General features: G+C 37.3%; 1 protein-coding gene across 1 annotated transcript; it reads right to left on the bottom strand.

Annotated features, from left to right (window-relative positions):
* Positions 1 to 318: 318 nt before the first annotated feature.
* On the bottom strand, positions 319 to 19,135 carry LOC121866997 (inner centromere protein-like). Its single transcript, XM_042366753.1, has 13 exons — positions 18,793 to 19,135; positions 18,321 to 18,421; positions 16,369 to 17,934; positions 14,220 to 14,322; positions 13,381 to 13,434; positions 10,692 to 10,763; positions 9,952 to 10,065; positions 8,933 to 9,129; positions 8,548 to 8,749; positions 7,143 to 7,267; positions 2,244 to 2,367; positions 1,643 to 1,913; positions 319 to 569 (listed from the first exon to the last, which is right to left on the bottom strand). The coding sequence occupies exons 3-13, from the start codon at positions 16,440 to 16,442 to the stop codon at positions 385 to 387; spliced, it is 1,521 nt and encodes a 506-aa protein (XP_042222687.1). The 5' UTR covers positions 16,443 to 17,934; positions 18,321 to 18,421; positions 18,793 to 19,135; the 3' UTR covers positions 319 to 384.
* Positions 19,136 to 20,557: the final 1,422 nt, after the last annotated feature.

Raw genomic sequence — 20,557 nt, 5'->3', positions numbered from 1 at the left:
CAACAACCGTTCGAGTGGAATCGCGTTAGAGCAAACGAGTTCGCGTTATACGAATATTGTTCCGAATTCATAAATCGCGTTCGATCAAATTCGCGTTATCAAAACACGCGTTATAGCAGAACTCACTGTACATGTCTATATCGGACTGGCCAGGAATGTACCCCAGTGAAACCCATGTTTAAGGGCTCATAGTTTATGTTACGGTTTTCAGGAACACAACCCCCATCGTAAATTGGAAAATACCTATATATTAAGAAATGCTAAGTTATGTACTCTAAAAATTTGGAAAACAATTCCAATGCATTAATAACACTTAACTGAAAATCATTAGTTTATACCATGAAGCATGATAAAATATATACACAGTACTGTATATAGCTAACATTATTCAAAATATTTAGAAAGTGGTGTAGTCCATATCGCACTAGAGGTGCGTTTGTTAAATTTTTTCCGCTTAGGAAAGATTTGGGTGAGATCAGGTGTGGTGAGAAGAATAGTCGGAGGGAAGATCTCCTCAACCACAGGTCCGGAGTATACTTGGTTGATCATAGCAGCTGTGAGCTGAGATCCTGTAAAGGATTAAACAATAAATAACATGTTAGTATTTCCTTTTAATAATACTGTATACAGAATTGGTACACTGTATATTGACAGTATCACAAGTTGTCACATCTATATTTTTACCAAATTAAATATTTTGATATGACAATACAGTACAGTATTGCATTAAGTTATTAATATCCTATTTACTCAACTCCACTTGTCTATTCTTTAGATGTTAATTAGTTCCCATTAAAAGAGAAAGATTAGAGAAGAATCATTACTTGCATGACAACTTATATCGTTTTCCTTATTTTCCCTACTCTAAAATTATATATATATATATATATATATATATATATATATATATATATATATATATATATATATATATATATATATATATATATATATATATATATATATATATATATATATATATATATGTATATTAATTTTTTTTCCTTTTAGTTGTTCTCCATCAATATAACATTACACTGGTACTACCCAGCCATCTACATCATAAAACTTTATCCTTTTAAAAGTTTTCCCCAAATATTTGCTTAACTATTTCACGGCGGGGTTTCAGCTTAGAAAAATTGTGCTCGCTAATTTATCATTATGGCAGGATTAAAGGCAATCCCTCAAGTTTTGCCATACAGCATGGGCAATATTCTTTGTGTGAATGAGTCAGTGTACTTCATCATGTTGAAGGAGACTAACAGTATGATATGTTTATGCTGCTGCCAACTCAACCTCAGTGGAAAGGCAAGACAGTGCTAATTACCACAATTATCAGTGCATTAGAAACTTAGTTTCACTTATGTTGCTGGAAAGACATCAAACAATAGCAGATAATCCAAGATGAAAATGTAAATAAATTAATTAATCTAGAACTTGAGTCTACATCATGCAAACTTTAATTGCCATTGTTTGCACTTTCAACCTGCCTTACTATGGAACAAAAATACCGAGGGAGGTTGTACAATATAACTACTGCAATGTGTCTGATACAACAATCTATAAGTATGTAACCATTACATATTCTATTCATAAAATCCCAAACAATAGGAAAAAATTAATATCCAAATTTTAAACTTACTCATAGCCCAGGGAGGAATTTTCCTCTTAGGAGCACTGTCCTCATCAGTTGAGTCATCACTCTCAATATCATTTATATCATAATTATTAATATTTTTCTTATATTTCTTGGAGTTTGGTGTAATGTCATAACTATCTTTGTTTTTCCCAGTAGAACTTGACTGAGACGGTCCAGTAGTTTTGGAAAATGTGGTATTAAGACCATTTTCCTTGTTATCACTTAAAGTGAATGTATGATTTAGTCCAGTTTCCTTGTTATCAGCTAGTGCAATCTGTAGGAAAATTACAGTGTGAGATATATAATCATAAGATGAATAAAAGCATTACAACATAATAATCAACAAAATACAATAGAGAATGCTGACAAACTAACCTGAGCACTGAAGCTACAGGTTCATGTGGAAAGTGGACATGAAGATGTTACTAAGGAGCTAAGAAATAATAAATTTGAGAAAAGGATTAGAGGAATACTGATGGAATACAGGCATAATAACACATTAAACAGAACTGAGCAAAAGATGATGTTATCTAAAGGAAGTTCTGCATTAATTACCAATTGTTAAATAATGCAGCAAAAGGAAAATAAGTACTTTAGTTTTTACCTTTTTAACTGCTGAGCTTGTCAATTTAGCTTGTTGTAACTCAGCAATGCGCTGTGCTTCAAGCAATTTAAGGTATTCTAACTCCTTTTTCTCACGGGCGATGCGTTCTACCTCAGCAATTTTTCTACAAAAGAAAATTTTTCTGATATACTACAGTTTCTTCAATAACTAATAAAGCAGAATAAATTAATCATGACTTCACTGGTGCAATTAAAAACAAAAACATCAATGGAATTTTTTTTTTTAGATTTTTTTACGTGGCTTAATTAACCTACCTGTCATATTAAATATATACCGTATATATAGTGTACTATATGTATTTGTAGTACAAGCTTAAGTCTCTCATGGTTAAACATATATGGTATTATTGTTAATAATAAGAAGCATCCAATACAATATGTTGTTAAAGATTATCTAAATACAGTAGAAGTCCAAAAATCCGGACTGCTTGGGGATTGGGTCAGTCCAGATTTTCGGATTTTCCGGATTCTCAGGCAGTACTTTTAAAATTCAAATTTAAGGAGGAATAAAGAAGAGATGAACAGATACATTTTGATAGTTTATTCATTAGCAAATATAGCATGCTTCATTTATCAAAATGAGCAGTTTTAAAGAAAAAGCTGTGAATTCTAGAATTTTATTCTTTGCCTTTTTTATATCATAAATTGTAGACTTTACAATGTTGTATGTTTCCATTAGAACAGTATTGCTCACACCACGTTCTATTTTAATTATTTAAAGTTTGTCACCCAATTTCAACGTGTTCTTCTTTCTCTTCACACAACGGAGTTTATCTACTTCAGGAGCCATTATTATGGGCTCTGTAAATGGAAAGAGTAGGACTCAAAATTACATACGTTGTCACAGTTTGATTGCTCGTTTTAAAGTGGCGATCGCTTGTTGTCGCTGTGCAGCTGTGGCGCTCACGCATGCGCACATACACACAAAAGCCAGCTAAAAAAAAAAAAAAAAAAAAGTTTGAGTTTTCGAAAAGTCCGGATTCTCGGGTGGTCCGGATTTCTGGCATCCGGATTTTTGGACTTTTACTGTATATTAATAGTTTTTTTTATTATTCTTAAGAGGAAATACTGAGTGTTTAACTTAGTGTGGATGTACTTACAACCACCTCAAAAAGCCTGTCTCTCCTTCCAAACAAATCAGAATCGAAACTAAACAAATAATTTAGCACCAGCTGTGATGAGATCATGCGCTACATCTACCACCGAGTATTGATTATAATGTCCCTTACATGAAGATGTTATACACATTCCCTCTAAAATTTTGTTCTGATTGTAATAGACCAAAAATATTGAGAGAGAGAGAGAGGGAGAAAATTACACTTTCTTTTTCATTGGTGTTGTTACCCTGAACCTATCTCTCTCTCTCCAGGCAAAGATGGCATGTTATTGACGTTTTCAAGGACAAAGGGCATAATTAAAATTATTCCCTTGATCATTATGACACAGAAATTTCAACATATTTTACATAGGCATCAATAATATGTTAATACCCCGGTCATTGCAAATGATGTGTCCCTAAAATTCTTTGCGAATATCAGGATAATTTCTCCCATAAGAATTAATATAATTATATAATTGGTGGAGGTGTAATGTATTAAAATAAGTATAATACCATAATACAATACAAAACAACACTGCAGAAACACATTTTATTAGCCAAGCATCTTTAGCCTGCAAAAAGGTCACATTATTATACATCCATGGTATCCCTCCCAACCCCCTGGTCGGGGATAATCATATTTTTCTTTTATGGCCCAAACACCCCAAAATGACACTTGAAAATCTGCCTCGTTTAAAGGTGCTGCGAGACATTTAAATCCAGGGCTGGTGTAGTATTCCCAAACCTCTACTCGCTTCCAGTGCTGTCACAGTACTACTGGTTTGTCTTGCAGCCACATATATACATAATGATCACACACACACACACTGTAGGAGGGAGGGAGGGAGGTAGGTAGGTAGGGAGGGAGGGAGGTAGGGAGGGAGGGAGCAATGTAGGTGGAAGGCATGTGAGAGAGGGAACAGGGTGGGATGGAGGTAGCAGTATGGGAGGGAGGGAGGGAGCTAGTGTAGGAGGGAGGAAGGGGTGTGGGTGGATGTAACTATACAGTGGGACGGACTGGTAGGGGTAGGTGAAATGGAGGGAGTACTGGACGTTCCTGGAGATGAAGAGGACACCAACCCTCTCTCCTCTACTTGCTGTTTATCAGTGTTGTTTTCCTCTTGTTCAAACACATAGTCTTAGTCACTATCATTATCATCACGTTCAATATCCCTATCAATGCATGCCTCTGTCAATCTATACTCATCTTCACCCCTACCAAATAATTTAGAGTATGTCTCAACCTGATTGAGTGACCGGTTACGTTCACATGCCATGGCTATCGAGAGACTACTGTGTAGTCCCAGGGCCTTGACTGTGAGGAGAGATGGGAGGGTGGGGCCCCCTGGGGAGAGATGGGAGGGGGGGGGAACATTTACACAAACAGATTATGGTAGCTAGACTCAATTTCAAAGGTGCGGGAAAAGCAGATTTGGAAAACGTTCTAATACGTGACTGACCAGAGATAATAATATCGGTGATCACGTAATTGAACGTTAATGACCAGTTATGGGTTAAAATAAGCATAGAATATTGATTCACCATGGGTGTAAAAAATTCACTTACTGTAAAGACACACCGACACAAATGTTGTTAATAATTACTAAACTTTGTGATTGTGTGTATAAAATGTGTGAATGAGTAGGAGGCAATACGAAAAAAATTTTGACACAGTATCGACACTACCACACAACGCAACAGATCAAAGCAGACAGAGAGAACTCTTTCGCATGGCCTGGTGTATGAATACACAGCAAAAACAATTAACTATGCAGCCTGCTCACATAGCTTGAGCCACCAAGCACCAGAGATGACACACACCTCCAGCATGTTCCTTATTTTGCTCCTGAAAAGTTAAATATCATCATACATAGAAAACAAAACTCCATTATGAAAACACATATGGCCTCCACCCAAAAAATCCCACCAAGCACATTATATATGCAATAATGCACAGCCACACATTAATCCTTTATCATGCCTAAAATAAACCAAATTAAATGACAGTAACCAGCAGAAATATTCCATTAAATTGGAAATGAAGAGAGATGCAGGCATAATTAACGACCATTAAAGAGGAACAAAATTTACAGCATAATCAGCCGAGTCTTGGGGTCAGAAGTCCATAGCTGGTAACAGCATCGTACCTGGCATCTCTGCCAAGCACTACTTCTGACAGAGGAATACAGTACGAGTGCAGCAGCTAGTTAGCTTGTGCAGTTTGAAACAAATTTACTGTAGCATATTGAAATTATTTCTTTCAATTTTCTAATTCGCTTTGCGGATAAGCAAGGTATGCTTTGCGAATACAGATACTGAACTAAGTATAGAATATGCCTGTTAAAATATAAATTGCGAATAAGTGGGGTCATGATTAACGTTTCAATTGAAAAGTGCAATAAAAGCCATTATGCTTGAGATAAGACATACAAATATTATAAAGCACATACGACCCAAATGATATCTTATTGTCCACCACCAGCAAAACTTCGCCCAGCAGCGGGGAATGTATGGAACAGCTTCACTCCCTGTTTTTACTTAAAATTTGAATTATCTCTCTAATTTTATGAATTTACACACCCTCACAGATGAGTCACAGACATGAGGGCTCGGAGCAGTATAGTCACCTCTCACTTTACACGGATTTAATTAGCATGTTCTTAAAATAACACTAGCATTAAGTTAACACCTATTTTTAAATAACACAGTTTTCAAAAGAGTCCCATTGCGCCAGGCAGCATAGTTCTACATCTCATTGCTTTCCTACTTTACAAAAAAGGAAAGAGTAACAATCACCTTAACCTCAGCCATCAACATATGGTAACTCGAAAGCTCCCACTTCTCCCCATTCACCTGCTCTGTCATCTGATTCAAATGACTAACTCCCCCAGTAACCCCCACCTCTCCTCCACCACTAGTTCCTGCATGCCATCTCAGCCATCATTCAATGTTTACGTTCGCACAAATTTTCATTTAAAATCTATTTTCTTACTACTGTATTATTAGATTTGCTTCTATTATTGTATTATTATTGTTAATATATTTTTGTAAAAAAAACATACTGAAGGAAATAGATCCACAAATTAAAGTTTTTAGGGAGCGCTTCCCCTAACCCCCGCCATTTCCTTTATTTATGGGATAATTAGGTTTGATTTACACGGTCATTCTCAAGAACGTAACTACCATATAAATTGAGAGATGGCTGTACACAGCTTGTTCCAAAATGAGCAATCCTCAGTGAAGTGAGAGGTGCACCAGGCGAGCAAAACTGAGGTACTTGGATGTGCATTAATAAAAGCAACCAGTGGAGTTATGGTCTCCAGTTTGTGCAGTGGGCAATGAATAAAATGTACGGTACCATGAAACCACCAAAATGGTACCTTACCAGCTGTGTTTCCTATGGAAGAAAGTGCTTACAAGATAAGCACAAAAACTGTAATTGAAAACACACTTGCTTGACACCAGATAGGGTTATTGCACTACAATGGTATTAAATAAGGTGATATTCCCCAGAAATAACTTGGTATTCAGAAATTTTCCCACACAGAGTACCTGTGGAGATCCATCAATTAAAAGGTGCCACTGTAGAAGTAGCTGTCTAACATAGCAGGGCTCTCATTTGATAGACAGTCTTCATTGCAACAGAGCCTGTTATAGCCATAAATCATGTGGTGGGGAATGGGGGAAAATGAAAATTCTCCCAATAATGGACAGAGCTTGTATGGATTAGTTTGGTACAGTATTGGCAGGGTTTACTGTAATTTTATTTAATACACTTACCGTTTCCTTTCTTCCTCTTGACGACGGCGTTGCTCTGCCAGATATAATAGTTTTTCCTCCTCATTTTGCTTTTCTTCTTCCTTTAATTTCCTTGACTCCTCTTCCTGTTTCCTTCGTTCTTCTTCCTGGTTTCATAAATTAGAAATGGAGTCACAATCATTTTAAAGAAAAAATACACAGAAAGATGAAGTGTATGTAACCTGACTTTTAATATACTGTAAACCCTCGATAACTCGGAATTTTATACAACTCGGCATGGATATGTTCTCGGAATGGTTTCTTTTTTTTTACGGGGATTAGCCCACCCGGGCACAGGTCACTTGACCCACATCAGGGCCTGGGGGGGGCGAAGATATAATAATAATAATAATAATAATAATAATAATAATAATAATAATAATAATAATAATAATAATAATGATAATAATAATAATAATAATAATAATAATAATAATAATAATAATACAGGGGGTAATAATAATAATTAATTAATTAAAATTAATAAAAATTTTAATAAACAAAATAACAGTAATAATAATAAATAACCGTAAATAGTAAAAAAAAAAAAATCAAGAGTGAGAAACGACATACATTATGTATATTGTGTTGTCAACAGCAAAAATCTCGGCATATCTGGTAGCCTGTGTCACCTACCATACCTCTGTGTCACCTACCATGCCTGTGTCTCACCTACCATGCCTGTGTGTCACCTACCATACCTCTGTGTCACCTACCATGCCTGTGTGTCACCTACCATACCTCTGTGTCACCTACCATGCCTGTGTGTCACCTACCATGCCTGTGTGTCACCTACCATACCTCTGTGTCACCTACCATGCCTGTGTGTCACCTACCATGCCTGTGTGTCACCTACCATGCCTGTGTGTCACCTACCATGCCTGTGTGTCACCTACCATGCCTGTGTGTCACCTACCATACCTCTGTGTCACCTACCATGAATCTGTGTTACCTACCACACCTGTGTCACCTACCATGCCTGTGTCACCTACCATGCCTGTGTCACCTACCATGCCTGTGTCACCTACCATGCCTGTCACCTACCATGCCTGTGTCACCTACCATGCCTGTGTCACCTACCATACCTCTGTGTCACCTACCATACCTCTGTGTCACCTACAATGATGCTCCATTCTTCGCCTGCAGTGCTGGTAAGTGTTACTTTTTGTATATTTAGTAATTACCTGTACACACACACATATGGGTCGATGATTTTTGTATGAAGGGGGAAAGGCCTCGATAAGTCAGAATCTGGTATACCTCAGCAAGGCCAGAGCCCAGATGTGCTGATTTATCGAGGGTTTACTGTATAGTAAATATATACGAGAGTTTTAAATTCAACGCAACTATGAATAATTTAATTTCCAAGGTTACTGCTTAAACCTACCTGTTCTTTAATCTTCTTAACTCTAGCCTCTTCTGCACGTCTCTTAGCAAGAAGTTGCTGCTTTCTGTGCTGCTGCTGCTGTTCTCTTAGTCGCTCCTCTCTGTTCTTTCTATCTCTGTCTTGTTGTTTCTTTGCTTCTATAGCCTTACGCTCTCTTTCTTCACGAGCTTCCTGTACCCGCTTCATCCTTTCCTCGTTGCGTCTGTTATAAAATAATAATTGAATAAAATTAATGACAATTCATACAAGATTCATTAAACCACCCAACACCTTGTTCTCCCATTATTCATGCAACAATCCATTTGACACTCAGATAAAACTTGAATTATGAATCCTAAGAACAGCTCTGACTTTCATATTTCTAGATATTTATCTCCTGACCAACCTTTTCTGCCCCTCTGCTTTCAATTTTAATAATTCTTCTTTCTTTTTTATCGTCTCATCCTCTCGATCCCTCTTCTTTTGCAGTCCTGTTTGTCGCTTCTCCTCACGTGATGGCTTTGCTGGTTGTATTTTGATGAATGATGTTATTCCAGTAACTATGTTCGTTGGGTATTTAGCTTCATTTGGGTCACCAAATTTCTGTAATAAAACATGATTAAACTTCAAAACTTGATTATGAAGAATGAAAATATTAATAATAATAATAATAATAATACAGTAAAAAGAATTTGAAAAATACAAACATACACTGGCAAATATAGTATGAAAGTCACAGGAGTTTGTAATCTTTATTTTAGGCAAAATCATAGCAAACTTGGGGTTTTGTGAAGCAGTTCAGAACCTAACCCCCGTGATGACAAGGTTTCTATAGCACTGTTCGTCACTCATTTCACACAATTGTGGGAGGGAGGGAGGGAGGGAGGGAGGGAGGGAGGGAGGGAGGGAGGGAGGGAGGGAGGGAGGGAGGGAGGGAGGGAGGGAGGGAGGGAGGGAGGGAGGGAGGGAGGGAGGGAGGGAGGGAGGGAGGGAGGGAGGGAGGGAGGGAGGGAGGGAGGGAGGGAGGGAGGGAGGGAGGGAGGGAGGGAGGGAGGGAGGGAGGAGGGAGGAGGGAGGGAGGGAGGGAGGGGAGAGGGAGGGAGGGAGGAGGGAGGGAGGAGAGAGAGGGAGGGAGGGAGGAGGAGGGAGGGAGGGAGAGAGAGAGAGAGAGAGAGAGAGAGAGAGAGAGAGAGAGAGAGAGAGAGAGAGAGAGCAATTTACCTGATACTTTTGATAATAAAAATAAAATACTGCTACAGTTATTATCTTATTCATTAAAAGACTTAGAACAAAATACACTAAAATATAATGGCTGTTAGCATAAGAATTATATATTTCTAATGTTGCAGTTGCCCTCTCATTAACCAGGGTGTTCCTGTATATAATAAATACTGTATGCAAAACCTTTTGTATTTTGTGTTTTACCGAGGATGACGAGGTAAGCATCAGCCGACTTCTTGAGAAAGTTTTTGGTGTATCACGAGAGCTACCATGGGTACTGCTGCTGCTGCTGAGTAAAATCTTCTTTGGTCGAATAACCTACATAGGAAAAAAATATATCAATTATAAAATTTAGTAAAGGCATCATTCAGAACAAAGGAAAGTGTATATTGTATATAGAGTATACCATATGCAGTATGTAATACTACTGCACATTTCCCCAGCTGCAAACAAGGTGTCACTCAAATCAAGGACATATCCACTTACTGCTACAATTCCCCTGGAGTTTAGCAAATGCCGACCTTTCCAAAATGTCTAAATGCTCAGCAACTGCTTCTTCCAGTTGAAGTGATAAGTAGAAGAGATTAAAGTATAGAATCCCATCCATATAAAACAACAATAATATCCCATACATAACAAATAATGTAAATACTGTAAATAAAGTGATGTTAAACAATACAGAATAATGAAAGTAAAGTAATGTAAAATATGGGATCTTAGAGATTTTTGTAGTGAATGTATTGGATCCCATTCATAACTCGGGGACTGCCTGTAGTTCACATCACCAAATTGTGGAAGAGAAATAAAGATGATCAAGCTCACTCCTTATATTTTTAATCCCTATTTATATCTCTTTTAATTGAGTTTATGACTCAGTTGGACAGCACAACTATAACAGTAATAAGAAAAATACAAAAAAACACCCAAGTTTGAAAATACAGTACCTTATCTGAAGTACAAGTTGCAGGTGGGGTTCTGGCAGGGGGCTTTATCCGAACTCTCTGGGAGTCTGGAGTCTGAAATAAATACAGTGAGTTAATATATTATTGACATAGTTCAGCTTTTTTTCAAGATGAAACACGAAATTTGCTGCATGCATTTGATTTATCTTAATATGATGGAACATACACTAACCCCTCCATAAATTTAACTATGAAATACTTACAGGTAATTCTGACATGGGGAGAAGTCACGAATTATCTGAGAGATAGAAACCTGACAAGAGAAATGGGCATAAAACAATGAAGATATGATGAAGCCACCATTGAAGAACATTCCAGGGATTAACAACTTAATATTCTTGATTAAAGCTAAACAATAAATGCCATCTTTGATTAAACCACATCACAAAAGTAATTTTTTTTTTAAGAATGCCAGGCCACTGTTAACAATATTGGTATATACGTCAAGTGCTGTCATACTAAGAACCGCTCTCCAATAATTACCATTCCCAGTACAGTACAGTATGTGATCTCAGTATATGAGGACTAACATTAATCAAACCATTCATTTAATACAGTAATCTTTCACCACTGCCTCGTACAGTAAATATAAATACTGTACTGTACATACATTTCATAAATCTGCAATTATACCAGTACAGTTCTGATTGATTCAAGTCTGGTAATAAGGTTTATGAGTAAAAAAGGGTGCAATACTTGTACTATACTGTTTGTTGTTACCCATTGCAAAATTAAATTACTGTACACTACAGTGAAACCTCTATTTAACGGACAATGTAGAAAGGAGACTCCGCTATATAGAGGACCCGTTTTATGTGAATCCCACATCTAATGAACTACAGTATGTTAGATAGAGATAAAAGTCTCTTATATTGAGGATCCATTTGATATGAAACCCCATCTAACAGATTATATGGAGAGAGGAATCCATTATATGGAGGTTTCATTGTAAGAATGGACATCGAAAACTTGAAGAGTGTACAGTTGCTATCTACTGTACTTTACAAAGAATGCATTTAAGTAGGTAGAGTTCACTCAAAATAATAGGGTTTGGTAGTGGCAAAGTAGTCCCATGAAAAAGAAACATACTTTATTTAAAAAAATTCTATGTTTACTGCTATACAAGTGAGGAAGAAATTGTGGATGAACAGGAAGAACTAATCTAAGAACAAAGATGCACAAAGGAAATGCTTACCATACTACAAGTTTAATAACTAAAAGGAATTTCAAATTCTAGGTGCTGTACATGTGGATTTTGGCCATTAAGAGGGATGCACCAATATACAATACATACATAGAGTGACCATATATGAAGGATAGTATACTGTATATAAATACAGCCAGGTGATGCAAATACAGCACACTATCATTTCATAAGATATCAATGATTAAAGTAAAGTTAGTTTTTTGGGGGAAAGGGCCATTATATCTGCACATTTCAAAATGTAAGTAAACCCGAATAGCTTCTTTGCAAATAAAAATCAACACAACCTCCACAACCCATTACAACTCACGAACATTAAACATTTATTAGCTGTTTAATGGTGAAATAGTTCTGATAAACAATAAGCACCAATATACTGTAATTCCCTGTGAACCCATTAATTTCCCCTTTCTAATATTACCACCTCCTAATTAACAATACCCTTACATTACAGTACTGTATGTTAGCCCAAGTAAATGCTCTCAGTACTGAAAAAATCAAACCTCCGAATATTTCATTGCTTTTTTCAACTCGGCACCTCTTGCAATCTCTAGGGCACGTTTTAAACTCCTGCGATAGTTCTTGTTGAACTCTCACCCTGTTAAAGGAACATTTGAGGCTTCTAGAAATGAATATATAATCGTAACAGTACAGTAATAAGTTCTTCATTAATGTTAAATAGTACATTTTATGTAATTTACACTATTATTCTATCTACATTTTGTAATTTTCTATTCTCTGCTCCTATACTGTATACATAGGGCATATCAAGGGAAACAGAAACCTCAAGAACAAAATGGTCATGCCAGAAACACTCGAAATACACAAAAACATAACACACATAATGAAGCCATTTACAAATTTCAATGATTACTATCAGAAACTCACCTCCTTTTGGGTCAGGACTGATTGAAAGCTAACAACCATGAGATATAGCAATCATATATTATTTGTAATATCTAAAAGGGAAGAAAAAAGGTAAATTGGAAACTCTTGTAAATGGTTGGTTAGCCTTATATCTTTAGACTAAGTGACAGTCCCTGTGCATATCAGATTGCACCCAAGAAAAATACAAACTCACCCAGAATGGTACCTTAAACACTTGAACATAAAAATCATGGCAGCCCTATGAATTGTCATGGAAAAGACTCATATTAAGTATGCCAACAGTCAGAAATGGCAACTTAAGACAGCTTGCTGAAAGGCCTATTCACATGACCCTGTTGGTGGTGGCAATAAATATCTTTAAACATTAATGACTTCTGGCAAGAGACAACGTCCTGTTCACTAGCATAGTCAATGGCTTTTCTTTCAATTACTGTAGTGTAAGTCTAATTTGCATTAGTAACTTACTCCCTGTACAAATGCACCTCAACCTATTATATTCATGTCAGGTTTAGTAATAATTTCTCAAATACTGTACTATATTTTCTAAAAGTTTACATATAACCAAGAGGAGCTTCTCACCTTTGCATGTCTAACTCGTGCATGTCGTGTTACATGAGCTGGGGAGTGTGTTACCTGAAAGATAAAATAGCCATTATATAAACAGAAATGGATATTTGCTTTATGTGGCCATCACAAATACAGGAGTCATGGACAAGCAATAAAATTACTCACAACTCACTGACTTATACTGGGAGGATTAAAAATATATATACAGTATAGTCTCGGCTTACGCGTTTGGTCATTTACGCGGCACCTTGCCAGACTGGCAATTTTTATTTACACGGTTCATTCCATCATTTACGCGGAAAGCGGCGCGGGCAGGGTGCACACAAGGTCACCCAGTCAACAAAACATTACCGAGTTCTTCACCCGCCACCCACCACGGCCAGCCCAAGTCAGTGATAGTGAGGATATGGACTTTGAGGGGTTTGACAAAGAGGCCCTGCAAGCCTCTGTGGTGGATAGTGATACAATTGATACAAGTGATACAGGTGAGGGCCAATTAATCTGCCCTCTGCCTCAGAACCAACCCCCCATCCCCGTGTGCCCAGCCATCTTTTCTACTAATGTAAGTGTTAAAAAACCTAATATTATTTATATTTCTTTTAAATATTAATTGTGTGTGCATACCATCATAAAATTAAGATGTTATTTTTACTACAACGTACTATTGTGTCAGAAAAAGTGTAGTTTGGGGGTCGGCCCAGTCTCTATTTCAATTAATCCCATATGTTCTGTTATTTCGTTTACACGTTTTACGCGGACCTCCACGGTTTCAATTGACCGCGCAAATGAAGACTATACTGTATACAGTTTTTTTTTACCAGAGTAACGAACTCAACCACTTATAAACACACCTCACACTCCTCAGAAGTTAGCTCTTCAACCTCATTAAGGGTTTCTCCAATGTGATTCTGATATGCAGTTGCCAATTCTCGTACAGTACAGCCTGTTTTTGAGCTGAAATATGATAAATTGATTAAATAAACTAAAAAAAAAATGCAAATGTAGAGATCAAAATGATACTGGCATGATGTCATCTCCACCCCCACCAGGAAAATAATAAAAGTATCCTAAAAACAAATGGCCCCACTTTACTGTAAACCTACTTTGTATAACAGGTTTTTTTAATTAAACAGAAACAGATTTGTTCACCACCACTGCAGAATTAGGCTATTTGTCCCTCCCTCCCTCCAGGACCATAACTTTAAAACTATGAAATATTGCATCTTAATGAAGCTTTACCACATTATGCATAAGTGGAATGAAATTTGTCAAATAATATTTTGTCCGTATCTTCAAGGATAAAATTAGGCATATTAATGAAGTGTTCATGTCCACCCTGAAACCTATGAACCAAAAAGGATATCAAGGTACATTAACACAATGTAGCAACTGCCAGGCAATACGTCATGGACCAAGTGGGGACTTAACCTTCAAGGTTACAGCAGTACCCTGGATACAGTACAGAAATCTGTCTGTATTCACTCCACAACTTCTTAACCAATGAAAATATCCCCATGACACACTGGTGCAACTTGCATCGCCAAAAGACAAAGTGTCATGCACAGTCCCGATTGAGGTCTAACTTATAAGGGAAAGTTCATCTTCAATATATAATAAACAACTTATATCCTTCTGTAACTCTTTAACTAATATGGAAATTATCTTGAAATATCAACACAATATACTCCACTACCAGACAATGTCAACTTTAAAGATCAACAATGTTTTTACAATTGTTGACTGATTACAACAAGATTATCAGAGAGAGATCACCTTTTCCCAATATCACTTTACTCCTGACTTCTTCACACCACTGACTGCTTAAGATCATGGGGAAACATGCTATACTGTCGAAAGTTTCAGAGCAATCACAAAGTTTGTTTATAAGTCTGATCTTCACCTTGATCTCTGGTTATGCCCCTGACTATAAAGGGAAGACTAAAAATTGGCATAAGGTATAAAAAATAAAGGCTTTACTAATGCATACTTTGGTAAAGTTTCAAAATAAAATACAGTTGGTCCTCACATTAAGCGGTCCCGCATTCCGCGTTTCACCGTTAACGCGGTGCCTTGCCAGAACCTAACATTCTTACATTCCGCGGTCGTGAACCCCATTACGCGGAGAGCGGCTGGCAAGCCGCGCCATTTTTGGATCCAAACCTCCCGCCATCCGCCATGTTGTGTAAGAGGCGCGAAAATGGTGCGCACAAGGTCGCCCAGTCATCAAAACATTACCGAGTTCTTTACCCGCCACCCACCACAACCGGCCCAAGTCAGTGATAGTGATAATTATAGTGAGGATATGGACTTGTATGGACTTTGAGGGGTTTAACAAAGAGGCCCTGCAAGCCTCTGTGGTGGATAGTGATACAATTGATACCAGTGATACAGGTGAGGGCCAATAATCTGCCCTCTGCCTCGGAACCAACCCCCCATCCCCGTGTGCCCAGCCATCTTTTCTACTAATGTAAGTGTTAAAAAACCTAATATTATTGATATTTCTCTTAATTATTAATTGTGTGTGCATGCCATCATAAAGTTAAGATAATATTTTTACTACAACATAGTTGTGTGTCGTCAAAAAGTGGAGTTTGGGGATCGGCCTGGACTCCATTTCAATTAATCCCATATGTTATGTTGTTCACTTTACGAGTTCCTCACTTTCCGCGGGACCCTCCGGGTTACATTAACCGCGTAATGTGAGGACCAACTGTACTGTGCATACTTTAGAGTTCTTAAATTTTGATAACAGTTGGAGAGATGGATAACTAAAATCTAGTCCTCATATTTTGCAAAGCAGCAGGGGACAAAAGAGTACATTTCATGAACATAGTAACTTTGACCTTAGTGAACCACTCAATCCTCCTCCCTCACTTTAACTTGTATACTGTTCCTTTAATGAAATAATTTTATTGTCTATGGCCATTATCTGCACATTTTACAATCATTATACTGTATATTACTATTCTCCACCTATTACACCTCAAGAGCATCACTCACCCAGCAAATGTTCGTGGAGAATGTTTTACAGGGGTCATCGCGCGTGTCCCCTTCTGGCGTACAGTAGAAGACATTGGAGAGTCCTTGTCTGAATTTGGTGTACAGCAAGCACGCTTAAAACTAGTGTGTACTGGACTACCTGGAGTTACAACTTGGACAGTTGACGACGATGGACAAGGGCTTAATAATAAAGCTGGCAACTGGCGCACCTTAGATCGATTATCCGGCGAACCGGCCCAATTTCTGTGTTCTGAGTAGATGTAGCAGCCATTACAGTATTCTCAGAGGTATAGGAGGTCGCTGATTGTGATGGCTTCATAGATGTTACTGATGGAACAGACCTAACAAGTGGTGATTTCTGTACAACCTGAGATGATTTGCCGTCTTTCTCATCTTCAGGTTCAGTAAGAAATAAACATAGACCAAGTTTTTCTGAAGCCACAGATTCTTTTTCAGGTTGTTCTTCCATTTTCTTACACTTTGTCCTTGTAGATCTAGTAGGCTGATCTACACCTAACTCGTCAAACATTCGTTTCTTTGTTCTTGTTGTCCTTGGTTTTTGTGATTCATTGTCTACTGATTTATTAATGTCATTCTTGACTGGAGTGTCAGTTAAGGAAATTACCTCTATCACCTTTTTCTTTGTACGAGTAGAACGAGACATTGGGATTTCCTCAGATGGCTGTGCAACAGCTTTCTCATGGGTATTATACCCCTCCTCTACTGAAGACTGTGAATCATATTCCACATTTTCAAATTTGTTAGTCTGTTCTTTTGCCTTAGTCTTTGTGCGAGTCATTCTTGGTTTTGGAAAGTCCATGGGTGGTAACAACTGACCTTCTGATTCATCAATTGTATCGAGCAATGGTAAGACCTCCTTTTGCTTTGTACGAGTTAATCTTGGTTTGGGAATGGGATGAGGCTGATCTGCTGTGCTTACCATATTATCTGTTATATCTCCTCGTGTTGATAACTGCAATTCCTTTTGTTTTGTTCGAGTGGTTCGACCACTTGGTATTGGTTGTAACAAGTTTTTCTGTTTGCTCTGGCAAAATCCTAACTTCTTCAGGGGTTCTGGATTGAGAATTACACTCGTCATAATTCTCACATTTTGTACATGCATTTTCAGTACAATTATTGGGAGATAAAGGCTCTTCTTTTTCTTTGCCTTTACACATCTCATTCCCTGATCTCTGAACATCCAGTTCCTTTATTCTGGTGCTTTTGTTATCGTCGCTGTCTTCTAACCTGAGGTTAGAGTATGAACAAGTTGTTTCACTAATACAACCTACACCTTCCTCCTGATATGCATTTGTAACAGTAACTTGTGTTGTATCTTTTGAACTATCTACTTCTTGAGATGTGTGTAAATGAGATAATCTTTCAAGACTGACTTTAACACTTAGACATTTTACACCATCATTCTTCTTACTTGGTGTGTCTAGTGCTAAAGGATTAACAGCTGATTCACAAGGATCAACAGTTGATTCATATTCCATCTCTTCAAAATGAGACTCACAATTTTCCCCATGACCAGAGTCTGCTCCTTTTACTACTTCTTTATAACTGAAAAAAAGGCATAAATCAGTAAATTACATAGACTACAGGTACATAAATATATATTTTCTGAAGTATTTTAACATCACATGGTTGGCCAAATTCCACAAGTTTACCACAGTACGTTAATATGGATATGGTAGTTACAAGATCTGTCACTTTAGAGTTCATATACCTGAGACAATTACTTTGCTTAAAACAGCTACCACTGAAAATGTTGCCTAGGCATTTTGCATATTCAATTTAGGCTCTGTCTGCCCTCTGATCTAAGCTAATCAAACAACTTTAACCCCACATCTACTCTCACCCACATGGCCACACCAATGGAGTTCCTATAAAACATTCACTTGAGTTATTATAAAATGGCAAGTAAGGTGTCAATGGTCCATAAATACCTGGAGCTGCTTTCAAAGGAGTCTCCCTTGAAAATAACCTGACATGTTCCTCTTGTCTTTTTTGTTGTCATAGGTACCCTTTTCATTTTCTCGTGAGCGAGCTGTCAGAAATAGTAAAATAATCCAAGTTATGGCTATAGAAAATACAGTATTATTCTTTGAAATTTATCACAAATTTACATTGCTAATATGCGTCAAGTGTACAGTATTATGTACCCAACATGATAACTAATAAGAAACTATTTATCATTTCTTCCTTACTAATGAGATACAAATTGCAGCGAGGAGAAAAATATGAAGGAACAAAATACAAAGCACTTGAATAATTGTTCCACATACAAAAACTTCATAGGAGGGATGTTAACAGAGAATACTTTCAAGACCAGTGTATTCAGCAACAGGAAATGGCTAAACAGAACAAACAAAAAAATCATTACAGTACAATTATTCCTGTAACAATTTGGATAATTACCCGAGATGCAGCTCTGCCCCTCCTTGGGGGTGTTTCAAGAGGGCTTTGATTATTGATGTTGCTTCCTGTGTTACAAGTGGACAACCTCTTGGATGATGAAAATACTTCATCTTCTGCGGGGATGCAGGTGGAATACAAGATGATAATAATAAAAACAGCAAACACTATGGAAAGACATACAGTACAGTACAGTATTCCAAGTTACATTCCTAGATCATGTTCATAAATAAATTTATTGGGAACCCAGAACCATGGGTAGTAGGCAGCTACCAAACATGGAGGTACTACCACCTGGGAAGATATTGGCAGCATAAGTATTGTCTAATGGTAGACTCTGCTGCCATATGGCACCACAAAAATTGTGACCAAGTCCCAGGTTGCTGAACTGACTTTCTGCCTCATTTACACACAATTGCAGGGTCTCAATTGTTTCTCTTACTTTGACAACACAGCATACATATATTGTTTCTCACTCTTGAACTTTTTTTTCCTTTCTTTTTTCTATTGTCATTTATTATATCATTATAATCAGTATTACTGTATATCATACACATTTTTATTTTTTCTAATTTTTTATTATTATTATATTTTCGCCCCCAGGCCCTGATGTGGGTCATTGACCTGTGCCCTGGTGGGCTAATTCCCCCCCTTCTCCCAATAAATAAAAAATTCACAATAAAATATAAATAAAACCCATCCCTACCGGTACTTATAAAATCATAACAAATTATAGCCCGTAAATAATATGTGGAGTCATAATGCTGAACAAAGTACAGTACAGTATTCATTAGTACAGTATTGTACCTGGGAAAGTTCGTAAGTTGATCTGAATTTTTATTATGACTATACTGTAATGGGATCATATTTGTAAATATGAGTATAATCCCTTTATTTCAAACTAATGGGGGAGACGGGGGTTTGGAATGCCATAAATTTAAAAATAGGAGGGAAGGAGGGGATTTTACTACTTACTACAGTACTGTATTACATAAAATTTAAATACATGTACAGTAGGGTGACAATAAAAAGTGAAAGTTTTTATTTTTAGATGGCCATTTGTCCAATACTGCGTACCCATGAAAAAAGAACACAGGCGAAATCCTGGGTCATTTGGACAATATTTAGAGGTGGCTCAAGCCATTTGAAGTTAACACTACTGAAATTATTATTGATTTTTTCTAATTTCTTTATTTATGAACCGATTACTATGAAACTTTGCAGGTATATGTAGAATGCAAATTCAAACTAAAGTTGTTCCTAACATTTTTTTCTAAAAATGAGTAATGAGTATTTTGGCTGGTGCAGCTATTGGCAATGCAGAGGGGAGGGAGAGGCGGGTGTCAGTCCGGGTAGGGGGAAGAGGTTGTGTGCCAGTGTCTGACTGGTACAGTAGCATCAGTTGTGTGTGAGACGTGATGGTGGGTGTGTGTGCGTCGCTCTTGTTGCAGTATTACGGTTAGTGCCATTGTCTTTGTCTAAAATCAATGCATCAATTTAGGTATATAACACTTTAAAAACTTTATACAAGTGATCTTGCATGCCGTATGCTTTATGGGTGCTGTTGTTTGCATAACAGTAACAACATAAGTTCTGCTCTTGAATATGATGAGTTGGGTTCTTCGTCTGAAACAGAATCACAATCAAGCTCGTCATCATCTACAAGTTCCCTAGCGATATCACCAGTGGTATCTTCTTCCAATCGTAAACGTGCTACTCTCAAAGTTATCACCCCTGAATTGTCAAGTACATTGGACCTCACTGGGAT

Source organism: Homarus americanus, unplaced genomic scaffold (assembly GCF_018991925.1).
Source record: "Homarus americanus isolate GMGI-L3 unplaced genomic scaffold, GMGI_Hamer_2.0 scaffold29213, whole genome shotgun sequence".
NCBI lineage: Eukaryota > Metazoa > Arthropoda > Malacostraca > Decapoda > Nephropidae > Homarus > Homarus americanus.
Note: the sequence above shows the minus strand (reverse complement) of the source record. Positions and strands in the feature narration are given on the sequence as shown.